General features: G+C 37.7%; 1 protein-coding gene across 1 annotated transcript in view; it reads right to left on the bottom strand.

Annotated features, from left to right (window-relative positions):
- The window catches only part of CCDC192 (coiled-coil domain containing 192), a 223,253-nt gene that overhangs the window by 204,067 nt on the left and 3,588 nt on the right, over positions 1-15,598 (bottom strand). Inside the window, 1 exon segment of the mRNA XM_019635319.1 lies at positions 13,655-13,706. Within this exon segment, the coding sequence (XP_019490864.1) occupies positions 13,655-13,706 (52 nt within the window).

Genomic DNA, 15,598 nt, shown 5'->3' with positions numbered 1-15,598 from the left:
AGTTTGGTCTTCCATCTTCAACTTGTTGTAAAAATCTCCAAAAGTCAACCAAATGTTCAATTTTTTTTGGAATGAAGCTAGAACTGTCAGGTGTCAAATGACATAGCAATAACATAGATGCAAATGACTCCAGTATTTCCAAAAATGAACTAGCGCCATCTGTTGCAAACATGCGTCATGACTTTTCTGACGACCCAATACAATTATAAATATGGCTTGCAGTATATTTTAATTGGACCGTGCTGCTGTAGATGCTAATGCTGATGGAATTAATCATGTAAGTGAAATAGATTATGAATTTTTAGACCATAACTTCCTAGAGACTTAGATGAACGTCCTCAAACATATGAATCAATGAATGAAATACATTATATCAAAGGACAAACAAGGAAATAGGATATTCTCGTAAAAGACAGACTGTCACAGAATATTTGGTGACAGAAACTTGGACTTTTCTGTTTGCTCAGAGGATGTGTGACAATATTCTTCCATTTTTTAAATGTTCATGTGCCAAAATTTTCACTTGATATAGAGACTTGCTATATTTGAATTCGTATTGAAATTTCAAATGAGGTTTGTTTTTTACTATGTCATTATGCTTATGTAAATTATTTGAATTGAAAAATGACTTTAAAAACAAAAAACTTAGATAGCTTTATTTGATCCAGATAGTAAATCATGATGACTATTTTCCTAGTATAGTAAGGGTTAAGCACTTGAGTAATTTGAAAGTTACTTTGTGGGTACTAGACTGTTTTCTTTGTTTTGTTTTGTTTTTATTATTAGTTTCAGGTGTACAGAACTGTTTTTTAAGTCACAAATCAGTTCTGAAACCAAACCATTTGGATCTGAGTGTTCCATGTTAAGCAGTTACAAAGAAAGTTATTATGGGAGACTTCTTTCTAAATTTTCAGTAACATGAGTATATATATATGCAAATTTAAGGCACAAAGGCCAAATCCTGCTTCATTCAGAAGAAGAAAAATGAATAGAATTTAGAATATAATCATCACAGACATAGATATTTCTATTTTAAGGAAAAGTCTTAAGTAGTAATAGCCGCTAAGGAAAGCAGACTGTTCTAGAATTTATAGCACTTTCTTTAGGCATTTGAAACAAGCAAAACAGGGCTTACTTCTTTCCAAAGATTGTTTCCAAACCATATTTAATTAAAAAATTTCCTACATTTTAACTTCCCTTTACATTAAGTGTATAATTCAAGAGCGTTTTCTTCCCTAACTGAAAAACACAATGTATCCAGCTACATAATGATAAACTCATGGTAATCATTCACATATTTATTGAGTGCCAGAGCTAAACTCTGGAGGATAAAGATGAATTAATCAAATTTCCTATTTTTCAGGAACTCGTAATATGATAAAAGTTGAGAAAAGGAGGGGAGATCTTTAAATAAGGGAACTTCAATATTATAAGGATGAGGGAGGGGTAAGGGGAAAAGACATGTATTGAGCATCATCTCTGTGCCATGGAATTACTATGTATTATGTCCCCAAAATTCAGACAATATAAAAGGTATAAAAATGACAGTGAAAATCTACCACAGCCCTAGCACTCAGAGATTGCCACATGCTATGGACTGAATGTTTCTGTCCCCTGCCACCTCAAATTCATAAGTTGAAGCCTCAACTTCCAAAGTGATAGTATTAGGAGATGGGGTCTCTGGGAGGTGATTAAGTTTAGATAAGGTCATCGGGATGGGTTCCTTATGATGGGATTAGTGTCCTTTTCCAAAAAAACCAGAGACTCATTCCCTCTGTCACCTGCTCTCTCTCTCCCTCTCTCCCTCCCTCCCTTTCTTTCTCTCATCCCCCAACCCCCACCATGTGAAAATATAGCCACAAGGCAGCCATCTGCAAGTGAGGACCCAACCATGCTGGCACCCTAATCTCTGACTTCAGAACTGTGAGAAATAAATGTCTGTTGTGTAAGTCACCCAGTCTGTGGTGTTTTGTTAGGGCTGCCCAGCTGACTAACACACCATATTTGGAGCATTACCATCTAATTGCGTGTGTGTGCCTATAAGATGTATAACATAAAAAACCAAAACATTTATTCATACTGTACATGGTTCTATATGGTTAAATGATGCTCATTTTCAATTAATGTCATAGGTATTATCTATTGGGTTGTGGGAAAAGTCATGACATGTTTTTTCTATGTTTTTCATTGCAAAAATGCAACATAACTTTTCCGACAACCCAATGTATTTGAATGATGATATATGTCATTTTCCATAATTTAAAAAAAATATTTTATTGGGGAATTGGGGAAGGGGAACAGTTTTGGAGAATTGGGGAAGGGGAACAGCCAAGTCGTTGTCCTTCAATCTTAGTTGTGAAGGGTGCAGCTAGCTCAGCTCCAAGTCCAGTTGCCATCTGACCGCCCATAGGCAGCTCAGGGCCGCTCAGCTCAAGGTGCTGTGTTCAATCTTAGTTGCAGGTGGTGAAGCCCACCATCCCATGCGGGAGTTGGACCAGAAACCTTGTGGTTAGGAGCACGTGCTCTCACCAGCTAAGGCACCCTGCCATCTGTTGGCAGCTCAGCTCGGGCGCAGCTCACCAGCCCATGTGGGAATCAAACCAGTGACCTGTTGCTCAGAGCTCCTGCTGTTAACCAACTGAGCCACTCGGCCAGCCCTCCATGATTTTTAACTTTAAAAATTACCATAATTTTTAATGGCCACAATAAGTTTTACTATGTGTACATGTGGTTTTCCCTACTATTGGATTATCTTGTAATAACCATATTTATGCATCTTTGTGAACTTATTTTTTATTTTCTTAATATAGATGAAAAAACAACTACTAGATTTTAAACAGTGTACATTATACCTGATATTTAAGATGACAACTCCAGAATTAACATTCTCACTAACACTATATGAGAATCATAGCTTTCTGACACATTTGCCTATAATGGCATTTTCAATACTTTTTATAGCTGTCAAAATTACAGGTCAATATTACATATAAGTTAGAAAATGTTTTCTATCTCTTTGCCTTTCATTGAATTTCGACATCTTACTGGATATTTATGTCTTCTTTTGTAAATTGTAATTTGTGTCCTTTGTCCATCTTCTATTTAAGGGCTAATCTTTTCCTCATTGATTTATATCCTTACTATATTAAGGATATTATGTTGTAATAAATGTTACAAATATTTTCTATTCCTTATTTTGAGTATTACAAAGCCTTCTTAAACAAGTTGAAAAAGTGGTAAATGGTAAGTTTTCTTATGAGGTATAGAATCTTCAGGGATTAAGTTATCTTTTCATCTTTGTGCATTAATGCATAACTTTGAGGAGAGAGTCGTTTTGAAGAAGCAAACTCTGACCAAAGCTTGGAGAAATGCTCGATTTTTCTGAACCTCATTCAGAACAGATAACATATCATATTAATTCAAATTATTAGGTGTATTTTGAAATAACTGATTGATTCTGATACCTGATCTAACACAAACATCTCAGCTATTGACATGATGATCTGGGGTTGTTATTCCCAGCAGCAAATTTCAGTTTAAGAAAACTATCGGAACAAAGTAAGCCCATCTGCCTGATGAGACTGAGGGCGGCCAGAGGCGAAGCTTTATCCTGAGAGTCTGCATCCTGTGCATCTCACTCCCAGGTCATCCCCACTCTCTTCCAGCTTCTCTCCAAGCATCCAAAGAGTACCTCCCAGAGGGAAACTGACTCCTTTGGGAAAGGCTAGGTTGAATAATTGTCCTAGCTCTTTGGAGGATATCTTCTCTCAAGGAAACTTTGAAGGTTTGGAAAGTATTTTTCTTCATACCACAGCAATTGAAGTGTGCTTTCAAAGTCATATTGATTGATTAGATGGCCCCAAAACACACTTCCCCCTTGACCTGTCTTCCCTCTGATCTAAACATTGAGGTTTCAGAAGATGAGAAAATTGTATGTGAAGCTTGAGTTTATCCAGAATATTAATTCAGAGTAACCCTTGAATTCAAATATATATATAACTTCTGCCCCATTTTTGCATCTCACAACTTCCTTTTAAATGTGCGAACTTCTCAACATTTTCACCTTCACAGAAAAACAAAAACAAAATGTGTCAGCACTACACAGCACAAATTAGCATGCTTTCCCCAAATAATGCCTGTTGTTTGGAATTTTTTGCCATTTGAAGGAACCAAATGGATTAAAAATGTCATGGGCATTTGATGAAACAAATTTGTAGACATTAAAGTGCTTCAGTTTATAGAGGTCCTTTGCATCACTGGTGCCTCTTGGGGAAATTCTGAAAAACATCCTATCTGTAAACAATCTGTTTCAGTGTCACATGTTTTCTAAATTTTGCCTGTTGACATTTAAAAAATATAAAGGAACACATTTGCATGTAAAAACAGGGCCCTTTTTTTCTTATACATGTACTCTATTATAGAAGATAAAAGCAAATTAGGCCATCTTGCCCAGTTGCTTGTGAAGGATCATTTTCTAAAAGACATTTCCTAGTGCTTTGGCCAACCTCATTTTAAAGTGCTAAGATCTTTTTTATGGCCTCTGTTCTCCAGTTAAATAGAGCTTTTATTAAATGAGAAATTCTGAAGCTAATGTTTTCCTTTATTTTATGTCTATCTATGACACTTCCTTTCTTGTCTTAGGTTGAATTCCTTTCTTCTTTTTATTATTATTATTATTATTATTATTATTATTATTATTATTATTATTATTTTTGTAGAGGGTAGTGTCACTGGCCCTCATATGTGGGATCCAAACCGGGGCCCTCTGGCATCCCAAGCCAGTTCTTAACCAACGCGCCACTCGGCCGGCCCAACTTCTTTTTTTTTTATATCTGGATTTATATTGCTGCAATTTTGTCCACCAATATATATTTGAAAATCCTCCTAGGCACATGATAAGATGTCACTTCCCCAATCCTTAAAGTTGATTTTGGCATGTGGCTTCTTTGAAATACAGCAGAAGTGGTGTGTGTACCTTCTGGGTGGAGCACTGGGTATGCAGTTTGATTCTCCTTTCATTGCTGCCTGCCTGGGCTGCAGAAGTGCATTCCCAGGTGAAGCTTCCATCCAGAGAGTCCCTTAGTAACCACGACAAATACAGACTTTCTGCCTCCCACCTTGGATGGATATTGTGAAGAAAAATAAATTTTTCAGATAAATAAAATACTAAGATAAGCCATTAGCCAATTTCAACTAATAACACTCAAAAATTTTAATGATAATCAAATTAAATTGAAATTAAGGTTTTGATCTTTCTTGATGATAGCTAGAGAAAAAAATGTATTTCTCACCAATTACAATAATACCATCACTACCACCTTTCTATGCACTGCTTGACCTGAAATATTTGTTTAAGTTGTTTCTGTATAGAATATAGGCTACATAATTTAAATTAAGTGAGCTTTGAAGGGTGGGGATTGGGGCAGGGGAGCATGATATGGATCAAACCCTTATTTATTGTAAGATTTCAACATGAAATTAGCTATATGAGAGGTTGAACAATGGGTAGAAACTCCAACTAACATTTTATATCCCAACATCTGGGGAAATCACATGACTCACTCAGATAGAGCTATGTTAGATACTATCTAGAGAACTAGCAGATGTTTCTAGAAGTAAAGATTCGATTTCCATACTATTTGTGTTCTTTGTGGGGAAAAGCCAATTTTTTTAGATTGAATAAATGAACATTACCATGCTTTATTAAGTGAAATATTTTACTTCCTTAAAGTTTGCAAAAAATATTCATTAAATCTCTTACTTATATTAAGAAAGATTTCTCTGAAGCGCTATCAAAGTTACAATGACAATTTTTATTTCTATCTTTCGTCTTGCCTTCAAGTGACAGCACAATGGCTGTTTTCCATTTGTTAAGAATTTCCAATCACAAAACCTCATTCATTAGGTTAGGCTTATTCTGATTTTGTGATCCTATTAAGTTAGGGTAGATTGGAAATAGACTCTGAGAGATTTGGCCTCAGAAGTGCTTATTGGAGATGGCTCTTGGGAGCAACATCTATAAAATAAGGAGAGAAGCAGAAATGCAGCAGTGCCCTCAGCCAATTTCATGGGGAGTTCCAGGGCTGGGCTGGCCCTGCAGAATTGCCTTTGCTCAAAGGAAGGTCTTGAGGCTCTGTGTCAATCAGTCATTGGATGCAGGCTGATTCCATGAAGAGGGATGACTTTTGGACAATGTAGCTCCTTCAGCTGAGGAAAAATTCCTGGAGAAAGACTCAGCTGTGAGTCATCATAAGCAAAATTAACTCAAAATAAATAATAGATCAAAATAGAAAACCTAAAACTATAAAATTTCTAGAAGACAATATTTGTGACCTTGGGCTAAGATATTTAGGTGAGAAACCAAAATCATGATCACGAAAATACAAATTGATAAATTAGTCTTCATCAAAATTAATAACTTCTGCTCTTCTAAAGACACTGTAAAGAGAATGAAAATACTAGCCACAGACTGAAGAAAATACTTGTAAAACACATATCTGAAAATGTACTTGTATCTAGAATATATAAAGAACTCTCAAAACCCAATAATAAGAAACAAACAACACAGCTTAAAAATGGACAAAGGGTTTCAATAGATAAATTCACCAAATAAGATATAAGGATGGCAAATAAACACATGGAGAGGTATTCAACACCACTAATTATTGAGGAAATTCAAATTAAAACCACAATGAGATGCTACTATCCTTACGAGAATGGCTAAAATTTAAAAGGCTGACCTATCAGGGTTGGAGAGAATGTGAATAAACTAAAACTTTCAAATGCTGCTGATGATACCACCACTTTGGAATTCTGATCATTTTTAAGAAAGTTAAATATTTACCTATCACATGATTCAACCATTTCACTCTTAGATATTTACCCAAGGGAAAAGAAAGCATATGTCCATACAAAGACTTGTCCATGAATGTTTACAGCAGCTTAATTTGTAAGAGTCAAAAACTGGAAATAATCTAAATGTCAGTCAACAAATGAAGGGATGAGCCAATTGCATTCAGTACAATGAACTACTAGTCAGCAATAAAAATGAATGATATATATACACTAAAACGTGAATCTCAAAATAATTTTGCTGAGTGAAAACCAGAAAAAGGGGTACATACTATATGACTGTTTATGTAAAACTCAAGGAAATGCAATAATATGTAGTGACATGAAGCGGATCAGAGCTTCCTTGGAAATGGCATATAGGCAAATGGGGAGCAGTGGGTGAGAGGGGTTACAAAGGAGCATGAGAATCTTCTGGGCATGATGGAGTTTCATTATCTTGACTGTGGTAATGGTTTCACATGTGTATACATATGTCAAAACTCATCAACTTATACACTTTAAATTGTCAGTAAATACTTCAGTAAAAGAGAGGCAGGGGAGAGAGAGTAAGCGAGAAGGAAGGAAGGAAAGAGAAAGAAAGAAGGAAAGAAGGAAGAAAGGAAGAAAGGAAGGGAGGAAGGAAGGGCCAAAGCAAAAAGTTTTAGGATATTTGTCACCTATTAGAGTGGAAAAAAATAAAAAATAAAATAATAATAATAATAATAATAATAATAATAATAAATAACCTATTTCCTAGAGAAGCAACAAATCTTTATATTTAAATATGTATAGAGATACAGTTTTATACTGATCTCATTTTAAGAATAAAGAGGAATGTCTCTTGTAAATCACTTGAAATGTTCATTGAAAGCACAAGTGATGTAGGAACTGATTCACTATTGATTTGAAAGTTTGGTCATCAGGAGGAATCTCTTAAAATCCATTTTAGAATGTTAAAATTTAGAAATATCAGAAATGTTATCATATATATGCTTCCTGCAAAAATAATAGTGTATCATACCAAGTACTAAAAAAAGAACAGAATTTATACAAGCTGACCCTATTTAAGGCATTGTTGCCTTCCCCAGTTTATCAAATATAAATCTTCTAACAACTTCAAGGTTGTTTTGTAAAGCTGACTTCCTATATAGTGTGCTATGAATTTGACTTACAAATTAAAAATTTAAGAAGTGCTTTCATATCTTTGGCACTTAAAATAATTATTCTTTAAGGAAGTCATCACCAAATTACAACTTGAAAACTACATGACTTAATGAGGTTTTATAATAAGCTTAGTTTTGCATAACGAGTGAAGTATTCTAGCATTAATGAATTCATACCCACATCCTCACTTTTGTATGTGCCAGTCCACATAACCGATGGCAACATATGTTTTCCATTGTTTATTTCTGTGTCACAGTTCTCAGGAATAGTTCAGGGGGAGAAATCCCGAGCCAGGTATCTGGTGCAGGCCAAGCCTCCTTGCAATAGAATTTTTATTTCCTAAACAGTTTCAGATTAGATGATTTATATGCACTAGCTGTTCTCTGTCAGAGGATGTTAAAATGGAGCAAAGGCAACAGTTGAAATAACATTGTAACCCTCCAATAGGCCCAAAGGAATAAGGCCAGATAAATAGGGACAACCTGGGACCTGAGATGAGGCTATAAATAAACTAACTCTCACTGGATTATCCCAGGTGTTCCTACTATGTAGCGAACACATTTTCATTGATGACTCAGCAGCTGGCCTCTCCCTCATCCTCCCTGAATCTGAATTTCTTACGTGTTACTAATAATTAGAAGAAAAGTATCAGTAGAAGAGTGATGATTCTAGAAACCACCCCTATCTGTTGCTCTAAGAATTCAGACCCATGGCATCTGTCAGTTACCTAGTGCTATGCATGGAGCCCAGTCCAATTGTTGTATTTCAAACGAGCTGTTGAGTACCGTTTTAGTATCAGAAACTTTGTTCCATGGACACAGAGAGGAATAAAGGCCAGTCCTCATCAGAATGCACAGTGTACCAGGAGAGTCCAAAAGCTAAAAGAGTATTCAGAAACCAGTGTGGCCAAGGAAAATAGGGGTTCACCTCCAGGTTGTGTTGCCACAAACGCAGACCGTGTTCCATTCCACTTGGGTGGTCAAGACTTCTTCACAGAATTGAACAGATTTCACCCTTCATCTCGATCTTCTCTGCCCAAGCTAGCTATTATTTAAAAAGGGCATCTGAGATCCACCTGCAATTTGCTTCCTCGTGGTACAGAGCAGGATAGGCTCTGCTGCATGACAATGGTTCTATGAGTTCCAAGATTTGAAGGGGATTGTGTAGGGAGGAGCCGGCACCAGTTGTGGGAACCCTATGGCCTTGAGATCTCTAACCCTCACCTCCTCCAGCTAAATTTATTCTTTTAGAAATGTAAAAATATAGTAACTAAAGCAGAACCAGTTGCTTCCAGTCCCAGGGCTCCCAATGCTGTTAAACGTAAATTGAAAGGAGTTAGATGCTAAACTCCAGGAAGCTAATTGGGAGCCCTCAGCAGAACTCCTAAATGTGGTAATTGGCACCTGCTCTTTTTCAGTAAGAGGGTTCCCTCTGGGGTGCTAGCTGATTAGCACAGTTAGAGGAAAGGGCTGTAAACACAGGCTGGCTAGCGGAAGTCTCTCATTTCCCAAAGTCTCCACGTTAACAGCTAACCCAAGGGTCTAACCAAACATAAAATGTTTTCATATAGCACCAGGGAAGGATACCCTTTCTTGGAGCAACAGAATCATAAATAGTTCTACCGTATAAAATAAAAACTCACTGTTAGGTTTTCTTTTGCTAACTGAAAAATAAAAGCAATATAAGCTTAAACTAACACTAGAGTTAGAGAACAAATTTTTAATTAAAGTCGTGTTCTGCTCATCTAAATTGACTTATATTTCTCCTCCAAACACTCTCCTGAAAATTACTATGGATTTGAGAGATGTGAACAGTCTGTCTGGAGTCAGATTAAATGAACTGTACTTAGAAAAGAGATGTTAACCTTTTATGCACAAAAATAATTGTGCAGAAGTGAAGTTCTGGATATGCATCTCACTAGATCAGTTATTCTGAGCTGGTAATGCTGGGATGGGATGGGAATGGTAGAGCAGACCCACTGAATATGGAAAGAAGCAGAATTCAAAGAGCAAGTTTCCCTGGGACCCCAGGGGAGCCCATTGGAATGCTCTAGATTTCCAATAACTATACTCCTGTGCACTTGTAGGTACTTTACCAACAATTTTCACATCCCAAACATCTTATTGGAAATAGAGGCATACCTCATTATATTGTACTTAGCTTTCTCTCACTTTGCAGATATTGCATTTTTTACCAGGTGCAGGTTTGTGGCAACCCTGTGTCAAATAAGTCTATCAGTGCCATTTTTCTAACATCCTCTGCTCACTCTGTGTCATGTTTTGGTAATCCTCACAATATTGCAAACTTTTCCATTATTTTTTTTATGGTGATCTGTGTGATCAGTGATTTTTGATGTTACTATTGTAATTGTTTTAAGGCGCCATGAACAGAGCCCTTATAAGACAGTAAATTTAATAAATGTTGTGGGTGCTCTGACTGTTCCACCTTCCAGCTATTCCCCCATCTCTCCATCCCCTCTGGACTCCCTATTCCCTGAGACACAACAATATAAAAATTAGGCCAATTAATTAACCCTACAATGGCTAAGTGTTTAAGCAGAAGTAAATCACATGTCTCTCACTTTAAATCCAAAGCTAGAAATGATGAACGCAAGTGAGGAAGGCGTGTCAAAAGCTGCAATAGGGGCAAAGCTAGGCCTCTTGCACCAAACAGTTAGCCAAGTTGTGAATGCAAAGGGAAAGTTCTTGAGGGAAATGAAAAGTGCTACTCCAGTGAACACATGAATCATAAGACAGTGAAACAGCCTTATTGCTGATATGGAGAAAGTTTCAGTGTCTGGACAGAAGACTAAAGCAGCCACAACATTCCCTTAAACCAAAGCCTGATCCAGAGCAAGGCCTTAACTCTTGTCAATTCTATGAAAACTGAGTGGTGAGGAAATTGCAGAAGACAAGTTTGACACTAGGAGAGGTTGGTTCATGAGGTTTATGTCTCCATAACATAAAAGTGGAAGGTGAAGGGCCGGCTGAGTGGCTCAGTTGGTTAAGAGCTCACTCAAGAGTTTGAGCTCTGAGCAACAGTGGTTCGATTCCCAGCCCAAGCTGAGCAGCCGCTGAGCTGCCAACAGGTGGCAGGATTGCTCAACTAAAAAAAAAATAGTGGAAGGTGAAGCAGCAAATCCTGATTTAAAAGCTGCAGTAAGTTATCCAAATGTAGCTAAGGTAGTTAACAAAGGTCACTACACTAAACAACAGACTTTCAATGTGGATGAAACCATCTTATATTGAAAGAAGGTGCCACCTAGGACTTTCACAGCTAGAGAGGAGAAGCAAATGCCTGTCTTCAAAGCTTCAAAGAACAGGCTGACTCTCTTGCTAAAGGGTAATGCAGCTAGTGACTCTAAGTTGAAGCCAGTGCTCATTTACCATTCCAAAACTCCTAGGGCCCTTAAGAATTATGCTACATCTACTTTGCCTGTGTTCTCTAAATGGAACAACAAAGCCTGGATGACAGCACATCTGTTTGCAACATGGTTTACTGAATATTTTAAGCCCACTGTTGAGACCAACTGCTCATAAAAAAAAGATCCCTTTCAAAATATTACTGACTGCTCATTGACAATGCACCTGGTCACCCAGGAGCTCTGATGGAGATGCACAAGGAGATCAATGTTTAATGCCTGCTAACATAACACCCATTCTGCAGCCCATCGATCCAGGAGCAATTTCCACTTTCAAGTCTTATCATTTAAGAAATACATTCTGTAAGGCTACAGCTGCCACAGATAATGATTTTTCTGGTGGATCTGGGCAAAGTAAATTCAAAACCTTGCAGAAAGAAGTCACCATTCTAGACGCCATTAAGGGCATTCGTGATTCACAGGAAGAGGTCAAAATATGAACATTAACAGGACTTTGGAAGGAAGTTGATTCTGACCGTCATGGATGTCTTTGAGGGTTTCAAGACTTCAGTGGAGGAAGTAACTACGGATGTGGTGGGAATAGCAAGAGAAGTAGGAGTGGAGACTGAAGATGCGACTGAATTGCTGCAATCTCATAGTAAAACTTTAACGGGTGAGAAATGTCTTCTTATGGATTAGCGATGAAAGTGGTTTCTTAAAATGAATGAAGATTATAGAAATGACAACAAGGATTTAGAATATTACATAAATTTAGTTAATAAAGCAGCAAGAGGGCATGTGAATATTGACGCCAATTATGAAAAAAGTTCTACTGAGGGTAAAATGCTATCAAACAGCATTGCATGCTACAGGGAAATTCTCCTGAAATGAAGAGTCAATCAATATGGCAAACTTCCTTGCTGTCTTATTTTAAGAAATTGCCACAGCCACCACCAAATCAGTCAGCAGCCATCAACATCAAGGCAAAACCCTCCACCAGCAAAAAAGATTACAACTCACTGAAAGCTCAGATGATAGCATTTTTAGCAATGAAGTATTTTTAAGTTAAGGTACACTATGCACCCTTTTTTTTAGACATATTGCTATTACACACTTAATAAATTCCAGTATAGTGGAAGCACAACTTTTATACACACTAGCAAACAAAAACAATCATGCGACTCACTTTATTGCAATATTTGCTTTATCGTGGTGGTCTGGAACAAAAACTGCAGTATCTCTGAAGAAGGCCTACAGACTATTAAATTATCATCCTCATCCTATGGGTGCAAAATAGGCTCAGGGAGTTTAACACAGCTCGGAGATTGAACATTTGGGCCTAATTCCTAGTCCTGTGATCACTCTTTTATGCCACACTGCCTTTCCATTAGAGCTGAAAGTGCTTGTCAGAAATGCCTACCTATGGGTGGAATCTAGGGAATCTTTACTAAAACTGAATCCAGAGTGTACAGATACCTTGTTTTTTCTTTTTGAAGGGAAATTTCCAAACTTCCATAAAGGTGAAGAACTAGTATAATGAGTCCTCATGTAGCAATCACCTAGCTTCAACACTTATCAGTAATACACAGAGGGACTAGACGAGGCTCAGGCAGAAAACCCAGCTGTCCCAGGGCGTGAAAGAAGTTCTAATGTGGATACAATACTATCAAACAACATCACACGCTACAGAGAAAATGTTCGTGGAAGGAAGAGTCCATCGAAATGGCAAACTTCATTATTGTCGTGTTTTAAGAAATTGCTACAGTCACTCTAACCTTCAGCAACCACCCTCATAATCAGCAGAGCTCATGGAAGAGGGAAAACTTCAAGGGTCAGAGCTAGGTGTGTCATCAGCTGACTTTAAAGAGCATGAATTGGAAATACCTGGAATCAACTGTGATTTAAACTCAAGTCTGAATAAACCAAATAATGTGATTGACCCAATCTGTATCATATCTGAATTTCAGGATTTCCTCACGAGAAAATGCTCTGAAGTAACCCAAGACGTTTACAATATAGTAGGGTCACAAAGAGCAGTGTAGGTTTGATTAAAAATGGGAAAAGGCCACACCACACCGAATTTCCCTGCCGCCCGATAGCATCCTTTAGTTGGTATTCTGCCCATTTTATCTCATTCAACTTGAGAAAGACCATTCTATGTTTTATTTTTATAATCTTTTCTTAGTAAGATGTGAAAATGAAACATATTAGGAAAATCTAAATATTAATTCAATTTACAATTTCATTAACTACAATGCTTTTTTCCAAAAAGTAATTCATACAAACCTTATTTCTTACCGATATTTTGTTTCTTTGTTGTGTATCTGACTCTGAACTTCCAGATGTGATGCTGAAATAAAGTAAGAGTTTAAATTCCAACACTTCAGAAGTTTGCACGCTCGCACTCACACATACACAACCCCACATCAAACAGATCTTTATACTGTAATGTTGAAGATAAATTTCCTAGAGTATTTCCTCCAAATGTTAATTTCTGAACATTTCCAAAGGAAATCAAAAGTGTGGAATGTAAACTTTACTCAAAGAAGATAAAATAGCCTTTAGAGGTTCTCGTGAGAATAAGCAGTCCAAACAGTACAATCTGTTCTGAAAACCTAAAAAAATCTCTTATTTCCACAAAGAAAAAAAAAGAGTGGAGAGAGCAAAGCATATAATCCTATCACATAGCAGGCTTAGGGAATTGTTTGTCTCCTACACTGTTTCTCAATCAATTTCTCTCTCTCTCTCTCTCTCTCTCTCTCTCTCTCTCTCTCTCTCTCTCTCTCATTTCTACAAACAAGCTGTTATTTATTGTATCTTGAACTCTCTTAATGCTTTAGTTGCTGCTTGATTACTCTAACCCCTTTTAGAGCAAAACTATATTTTCACTGTCTCGAATTCCTTTCTTCTTACATTTTGTTAAAGCCACTCCATTCAGGCTTACACAAGTCCCACTCCACAGAAACTGCATTTATTGAATTCACCAATGATCTCCACATTACTGTATCCAGTGGTCATTTGTTACAACCCATCTTACTTGAGAGACTTTGGTATGTTTTGTCACTCCCTGCTTGAAATACTGTCTTCACTTGGCTCTAGGATGCCCTAAACTCCCAGGTTTCTTCCCTGTGCCACCAGCCATTGCTTCTCAGTCTTCTTTGATGGTCCTTTCTCATCTCCCTGAGCACCCAACTTTGGTGGGCTCCAGGGCTTCCTATCTTCTCTAATCACATTCACTCCCTTGGTGATCTCATTCAACCTCACAGCTTTAAATAGCATCAATATACTGATCACTCCCAAATACATATCTGCAGTCCAGACTTCTTCCTTGAATTCCAGATTCACTCATTCAATTGCCTTCTTGACATCCCATATCTTATTTTTAAGACAAAAATAGGTATCTTCATTTCAACATTTCCAAAACCTAACTCTTGATCCCTACCCCCAAATCTGCTCTACTTACTGTCTTCCCCATATCAGGTGATGACATCATTGCTCAGGCTAAAACCTTGATTCCTCTCTTGGTCTTAGAACCCATAGAGGAAATTCTTGGCTCTACCATCAAAATATACCCAGTATATGACCATTTTCACCACCTTCGTTGTTAACACCCTGGTTCGAGCTTCAAGCTCCCATTAGCTCTTGCCTGGATTACCCTCCTAAATGGGCTCCCTCTGCTTCTACCTTTACCCCCGACATTCTATTTTCAGTACATTAACCATAAGAAAAATCACTTCACTACTCTGCTCAAAACCCTCCAATAAGGGATCTCATGTCACTGAGAATAAAACTTAAAGCCCATAGAATGGCTCACAAGGTCCTACAGATGTCTCTGCCATTCCCCTTTCCATCACCGGAGGACTCCATCCCACTCCCTCCTGACCCTCCCCACACATCCATCTTTACCTCCCTGAATTCATGTCATATTATTTTCAGTACCTCGCCTCCCAGTCACATTGGCCTCCTCACTCTCCTTCAACCACCTCAGGTAGACTCTCATCTCAAGTTCCTTTGCCAGGATTACTTTCTCCACACCTGTCCACTTGGCTCTTTCTTGTCTTCCTGCTGTCTTTGCCCAAATACCACTTCCTCAGTGAGGCCTACCACATGCACCTCATTTAAAATTGAACTTTCTGGGCCGGCTGAATGGTGCGATGGTTAAGAACTGGCTTGGGATGCCAGAGGGCCCTGGTTCAGATCCCACATATGAGGGCCAGTGACACTGCCCTCTACAGCTAAGAT

The sequence above is a fragment of the Hipposideros armiger genome, unplaced genomic scaffold (genome assembly GCF_001890085.2).
Source record: "Hipposideros armiger isolate ML-2016 unplaced genomic scaffold, ASM189008v1 scaffold_21, whole genome shotgun sequence".
Taxonomy (NCBI): domain Eukaryota; kingdom Metazoa; phylum Chordata; class Mammalia; order Chiroptera; family Hipposideridae; genus Hipposideros; species Hipposideros armiger.
The sequence above is the reverse complement of the archived record's forward strand: the minus strand, read 5'-3'. Positions and strand labels throughout refer to the sequence as shown.